At 51.6% G+C, this 7,204-nt stretch overlaps 1 protein-coding gene across 2 annotated transcripts in view; it reads left to right on the plus strand.

Moving 5' to 3' along the window:
• The window catches only part of Rcan1 (regulator of calcineurin 1), an 81,184-nt gene extending 73,980 nt beyond the window's left edge, over positions 1-7,204 (plus strand). For both annotated transcript variants that reach the window (XM_005345182.3, XM_005345183.2), the window contains exons 2-4: positions 1,194-1,367; positions 2,759-2,918; positions 5,581-7,204. In XM_005345182.3, the coding sequence (XP_005345239.1) occupies positions 1,194-1,367; positions 2,759-2,918; positions 5,581-5,753 (507 nt within the window). In that variant the 3' untranslated portion in view covers positions 5,754-7,204. The remainder of the gene's footprint in view (positions 1-1,193; positions 1,368-2,758; positions 2,919-5,580) is intronic.

Below are 7,204 nucleotides of genomic sequence, written 5' to 3' on the forward strand. Positions count from 1 at the left end.
GCTGCCCAGTTTTAGCCTGTAGAAAAGAACTCAAAAAGCTGGGCAGTGGTGGTGCACACTTTTAATCCCAACTCTCAGGAGGTAGAACAGGTGGATCTCTGTGAGTCCAAGGCCAGCGTGGTCTACAACAGAGTGAGCAGACTCCTAAAGCTACAGAGAAACCTTGTCTTGAAAAACAAACAAACAAACAAAAAGAATAAAAAAAAAGAAGGAAGGAAGGAAGGAAGGAAGGAAGGAAGAAAGAAAGAAAGAAAGAAAGAAAGAAAGAAAGAAAGAAAGTCCAAAAACACCTGGCATCTAAAAAGCCCCCAGAATCTTCTGGAGTCCCTAGGAGGTGCATTCCCCATCCCGCATACTGCTGCAGGAGTGGGTGGGGCCCCCAGCCTTTCCCAGGAGACTGATGAGCTTTTTCCAGAAGCCAAGAGCTAAACTAGTAATCCCAGAATCTGGGCTTTCCACGCTCACAGCTCTCACTGTTTCCTAATTCTCAGCAGCCCTTACAACAACAGGGCAAGGCGTGTACCTGCAGGAAAGCATCGCCCGCCCATCCGCCAGCCGGCTTGCGCCACAGTCAATTTTAAGCCTTTAAAAAGTTAAAAAGTAACAGACCGAGATAAACCACAGTGGGAGTTCACAAAGAGCTTCCTTTAAGGAATGGTCAGACTTTCTTTTTAAGGTCATTGTGCCTTTGTTCTTCAGTTTTCAGAAAGGTTCTCCCCTCACCCCTTCAGATTTGCTAGCAGGACCTTGAGCCCTAAATAAATATTTGAAGAACACAAAGTCTACTCTGGATGAGCTGGCTAGACAGCAGAGGGTCATGGGAGTATCAGGCTGGGATAAGAAGCGACCTGACACTACCTCCCTAGAAAATGCTTATCCCACTTTTAAAAGGAGTGTCATTTGTTCTGCTGGTTAAATGAATTTGGCATAATAAACTCTGTCTACTTCCCTTCTTAGAGGATCACCTGAGTCTAATGGTGGTGCGTGTGCTTAGTCTCTCTCTCTCTCTCTCTCTCTCTCTCTCTCTCTCTCTCTCTCTCTCACACACACACACACACACACACACACACACACACACACACACTTGGAGTCCTGGAAATGGCTGATACTCATTTCTTCACCAAGGAAGGTAATGAGTAGGGCCTCCCTCAAGCAGGTGAATTTTAAACTCTTTTATTGGTATTGTTTTTCAGGCCAAATTTGAATCCCTCTTCAGGACGTATGACAAGGACATCACCTTCCAGTATTTTAAGAGCTTCAAACGCGTCCGAATAAACTTCAGCAACCCCTTATCTGCCGCCGACGCCAGGCTGCAGCTGCATAAGACTGAGTTTCTGGGGAAGGAAATGAAGTTATATTTTGCTCAGGTAAGTGTGTCCGTTGCGAAGCAGGGTCCTCCCTCCCATCACGTCCCAGCAAAGCGCCCCATGGGCTGGTTATGATAGACACTGGAAAACTAGTGCGCATCCCAAGAGAAGAGGAGCCCTACCCTGAATTCTGAGTCTCACCTGATCTGAGAAGGAAGCAGGTGAGCGTGAGAACCACCTCAGAGATGGTTACCCTGTAGCTTCCTAGGCTGGATGGGGAATGAGGGAAAGAAGCCCTCCTGGTTCACACAGGGATCTGGTGGGGGTTCTCTAGGCTTACAGCAGCACCCTGGATTTGTGAGGAACCTGAATGCAGATCAGCACAGCCTTGTCAATCTCGAGGTGGGGGAATGCTTACCACATGGTTGAGACTCTCTCTCAGCTGAGGGGCAGAGGTGGGGAACTATGGGTAGGTTTGCCCTTTGTCCTGCCAACCCCAGGTGAACCTTCAAGGCAGCTCCCACTTCTGTGATATTGTAACAGGAACTGGTAGATTGCCAAGGAAAGAGAAAAGAGGTTCTAGAATGCTACTCCCAATGTAAAGTCAGTCCTTGTCAGGTCCTGAGCCTTTTCCTCACCCCACCTCCACCCCCAGAATTGTTACTTAGCCTTTGGGTCTCCCAGAAATTGATTCTGAGATCCCTCTGCCCTCAGCAACAGTGGCTTCATTTATTCTAAAATCGCCTGTGTTCGTCACTGTCATTTAGAGCAGGCACAATCGGTGCAGTGTGAGGTTAGCAGCCCTGGGGGCTCCCACCGTACTGGCGCTGTTAGGGTTTGAATATGAAATGCCCCTCGTGGGCTCATGTGTTTGAATACTTGGGTCCTCGGTGATGCCACTCTGGGGAGTTACTGAACCTTTAAGAGGTGATGACCTAGCTAAAGGAATGGGATCCTTCAGGGGTGGACATTGAGGGGTTAGAGCCCAGTCCCCCTTCCTGTTGAAGCCCTCTTTGCTTCCTGGTTAGCACCGTGTAACAAGAGGCCACGTGCTCCTACAGGTCCTAGCCACTGCAAGCTCTGCCATGCCCCCGCACGGTGACTTCACTGTTAACTCCGTCATGCCCCCGCTATGCTGACTACACCCTCTCAAACTGTGGGCCAGGACAAGTCCTGTCTCCCTTCTGCTGTTTTCATCCAGTGTTGTCATAGCCACTAGAAAAGTTTGCCTCACCAGACACCTCCTTTCACGTCCGTACAGACATCTTCACAGCTCTTGGAATAGGAGCTGGTGCCCTCCCTGGCCCCTCCCTGGCCCCTCTCTGGCCCCTCCCTGGCCTTTGGGGTGCTGCTGGCTGTGCTTGCCTCCCACAGGCGTCCGGGAACCTCTGTGAACTGTTTACCACTGCTCTTCTCTCTCAGTGCACTGATAAGCTGCTTTCTCTCCGCAGACGTTACACATAGGAAGTTCACACCTGGCTCCGCCTAATCCGGACAAGCAGTTTCTCATCTCCCCTCCCGCCTCGCCGCCTGTCGGTTGGAAACAGGTGGAAGACGCTACCCCAGTCATAAATTACGACCTTTTATATGCTATCTCCAAGCTGGGGCCAGGTAAGCAGCGCCCTCGTGTGGTCAAGGGGCTGGGAGGGGAGGGGAGGTTGTCCTGACACAAGATGCCCCCCATGACCCCATGCAAATGTGTTGTGTGAACCCTGCATTCTTCCCTATTGCTGCCACTGGTGCTCAGAGTGTGCCCCCTGGAAGGGTTGCTATCAGCCTGTGGGTTTCTACACCACCATCCCCGAAGTGTCCCCTAAATCTGTAGCCCCATCGGGCATGCCTGTGTGGCACACTCCCTGGCCACAGAACAAGTTGTTCCAGGAGGGGTGAGCAGCTGGCTTTTGTTTTGGAAAGGGCAAACAGACCACCCTTCTCGGGAGTTGGTGCCTCTGCAGTCACTGTTCCTACCTGGCTTTTCTAGTGGGTGGGAGGAGAGTCCCAGGTCCTGGTGAGGACAGAGCCCAGAATGGATCTCACTCGTGGAACTGTGAGCCATCGAGAAAACCATCACCTGTAACGGCGCTGTGCATGGTGCCTGGCCGTGGGCAGCTCAGTGCTCGGGATGTGGTTTTTAGGAGTAGTGTACCAGGGCTCATTAGGGTGCAGAGATGTGAGGGTCACTCCTGCCCACCACACAGCAATGACTGTCCATCAGCTTCTTGTTTCTCCTTGAGCAGCTACCTGATGTTCCTTTGGGGAAGGGTTTTATTTTCATGGCCCATCAGCAGTTTCATGCTGAAAGATTACACTTCTGAGAACACAGCCTAAGCGGAAATTCCTCCTGCGGTACAAAGCAAGAATCACGTTACTAGTGCTAATTGGGGCCTGAAGGTCAAGACTGGAAATGACCTGTGTGAGCAAGTAAATGGCTGGCCATGGCAGTTGCTAGCTAGCATTATTAGTGAAGCCAAGGGTCGGGCATCAGGGTGTCATACATGGAAGCAGAGGGCATTTCCATCTGAGGCAAGGAGCCAAACTGTCCCAGGGCAGGAAGTGAGATGAGCCTTCCATCTCTGAGAACCCAGACCGGGGATGAATGGGCCAAAGCATCCCTTTGGGAAGTCTGCACTGTACACTGGAGTAGCAGAGTGCCCCCCAGGGCCCTGAGGGAATTCTCACGCCCCAGAGTCTAGCACACCTTCAGGACTGACAAGAAGGTTCTTACAAAAGGGACTTTCTCAGAGCGGTTTGCCCTTCATCTATTTAGCAGTGAAGTTAATGGGTTTTGCTTGGTTTTGTGTGTGTGTGTGTGTGTGTGTGTGTGTGTGTGTGTGTGTGTGTGTGTTTTATTTTTTGTTTCAACTGTGCCTTGGTCTGCAGAGGTCTCACAATACAGCCTCGAGTCCCGAGCCTTCTTACTTGGGTCGATGGTAGATACTTCTGTGGAAAGCCTCCATTTTCATCTTTCCCAGCAACCCTCAGCACTGGGAGAGCTGAGGCTCCTTCACATTAGCAGACAGTTAGGACAACATTTTAGCCTCACTGGTGGGGCAGAGGCCAGGCCATGTGCCATGTTTGGTCCTGGTGCCGTGCCTCCACATCTGAGGTGCACACTAGAGAGCTGGCGGCCCCGCCAAGCCACTGCGTCACCTCAGAACTCGGCTAGTTCAGCAGTGGGGTTCAGACCTGGGATCTTGCATCTGCTGGCAAGTACCCCATGTTTGATCATGTCCCAGCACCCTACTTTTTTAAAACATAGAGCTGGGTGGCATTGGTCAAGGCAGCGTGTCATGAGCCTGCTGCTGGGTGTCTTGAATGCTCTCTGGTGGAACTGGCCTCATCGCCACCTTGGTTGCCCCATTTTAGAGAAGAGGCAAAGGGCACAGAGGAATGAAGTGGCCTGCATGCCCACTGTGTCCAGGTCCTAGCATTGGCACTCTCAGTCCATGACAGCCACTCTGCCATGCTGACTCCCTCAAGGGGTGTCCCAGACCCCTGCTTTCCAGCCACAGTGTGTCAATAACAGAAGGCTCCCTGACCTTGCTGCAGCAGAGTGGTGTGAACGTGATGGAGTCTGGGCAAGCCTAGGCTAGCCCAGAACAGCAATGAGGGAGCACTCCGCTCCAGCTAATAGCTGACACAAGAATGAATGAATGAATGAATGAACGAACGAACAAATCAATGGTGCTGTGGCTGAGGATGTCGCTCAGGTGGTGGAGTACCTGCTTAGCATGTATGAACCCCTGGGTTTGGCCCCCAGTGCCTCATAAACCAGCACAGTGGTGTGAGGCCTCTGCGTCTAGAAGGTAGAGGAAGAGGGATAGAAGTTAAGGTCCGCCTCAGCTACTTAGGGAACTTGAGGCCAGCCTGTACTCTGTCAAACCTGCTTCCAAACTAACGGAAGGAAGGATGAGACAGTTGGACAGATACAAGGCAGGCGTGTGTGTGTGTGTGTGTGTGTGTGTGTGTGTGTGTGTGTGCGCACATAGGGCCTCTCCACACCTCCTCCCTGCTGTGCTCTGGACCCCAGCTGAAAGCCTTACAACAGACTCAGGACATTTGTTCACAGAGTGGTTTTTGCCCGTCCTTTCTCTGAACTGAGGCTTCCCACACCTCCCCTGGATTATGCTCTGGGTAGACCTGGGAAGGGTTAGCTAACAACACACGTTCCGTCCCTCCTGCTCTCCCTCCCTGCCCTGGTGCCAGTCCCGGGTACCTACATGTCATGCTCAAGGACTTGCCCTGGTTACCATGTGGTGCTTTCCTTCCCTAGGCGAGAAGTATGAGCTCCACGCAGCAACAGACACCACTCCCAGCGTGGTGGTCCACGTGTGTGAGAGTGACCAAGAGAACGAAGAGGAGGAGGAGATGGAGAGAATGAAGAGACCCAAGCCAAAAATCATCCAGACAAGGAGGCCAGAATACACGCCTATTCACCTCAGCTGAACCGGCTCACAGACCGCGACGACACGTTCTGAACCCTGCTCATGGGGAAGAGTCTTTTACTGTGCAGGTGGCTGGTCATAGCTTTGGAGGTGACAGCCATGACCACTGTGGCAGAAATTCCAGTTCATGTTGCTCAGAAGAGAATCAAGGCTTTGTCTCCTTGTTCTGATATCGCACCTCAGTCCATGTCCGTGGCACCCGGGAATGTCTTGGGCCATTCACTGAGTCTGTGGTAATCGCACAAGGAAATCTGGGGACATCTCGAGAAACTGATAATTGTGGTGTCTTGTCCTTGCTCTTTTCTAGGTTCTGTTTTTGCCAAGGACAGGTTGACTGGTGGCCCAGGGTGAGATTTCTGTTTCCAGCCAGCGTTCAGGGTCCAACCCCACTGGCAGGCAGAGGCCCCCCACAAGTCACCGCGTGTCCAGTGCAGAAAGGCTCCTCCTTCCTGCCGTCATGTTCTAATGTCCATGCATGTGTACTACTGGGTTCCAAGACTAACCTTTGTTCGTGTTGAGTTCCGCCGGGAGACGAAAACCTGTGGCCTCTCCTGGCCCCGGCTCTCTCTGCAGCAGCACCCACACATGGGGTCACACCTGGAGGTGTGCTTTCTCACAGAAGAGGGTGACCCTGAGTTCCTGTGTAGAATTTAGCGGGAGTGGAGAGAAGAGCAGCTTCACTGCCAGCTGCCGGCGGGTGGGAAGTTTAGGTGTGGCTTTCAGGTTCAGACATTGATTCCCATTGTTTCTTTCATGTAAGTGGTTTGTGCGTGAATTTCAGCCGAAAACCCCTTTGGGAACTGTTGGTCGAGACGGTTTTTCACCCCACTGAAACAGGAAGACAAACTTGTAAATAAAGCGGAGAGCATTTCTGAATTCCTGTCGCGTACCTGGGTGAGGATAGAGGGCAGAGGGGTCCCAAGCTCCCTGTGACTTGTGTGTGGTAGAAATCAATGTCGTGTCTAACGGGCTGAATTTGGAGCATGTGAAGTCGTAGCCGTGTGTTGCTAGAGGGACACAGTGCCTTTCCCCTTTCCTTCCAGATGGGCGTGACACTCGGTGAACATTTGGGACTTTCTCTTTTCTAGTTGCCGTGTGTGTGTGTGTGTCTGGTAAATAGGTGTTCTGTTTTGGTCTTACAATACCATTACCAAGTTTGTCACTCTGAAATAACCTAATGCCATTTAACAATGCATGCTTTGGGAGTTCAGAAAGCGGTCTCCTCTGGGGAGCAGATTGCTGGCATTCAGTCTCCATCAGTCTATGACGAGACATGGATCGAATGTTCTCCAAACCCTGTCCACAGTGCTCGGGGGAGGAAGCCAGCAAGGGAGAGGCCGTCGCATTGCTGCCCAGTGTTTCTAGTTCAGTGCTTTTGAGCCAGAGAGGCTAACCTCAAAGATATTTTTTTTAACTGCGTTCTGTAATAAATCAGCACAGTCTGCTCTTCTG

Source organism: Microtus ochrogaster, chromosome 2 (assembly GCF_000317375.1).
Source record: "Microtus ochrogaster isolate Prairie Vole_2 chromosome 2, MicOch1.0, whole genome shotgun sequence".
NCBI lineage: Eukaryota > Metazoa > Chordata > Mammalia > Rodentia > Cricetidae > Microtus > Microtus ochrogaster.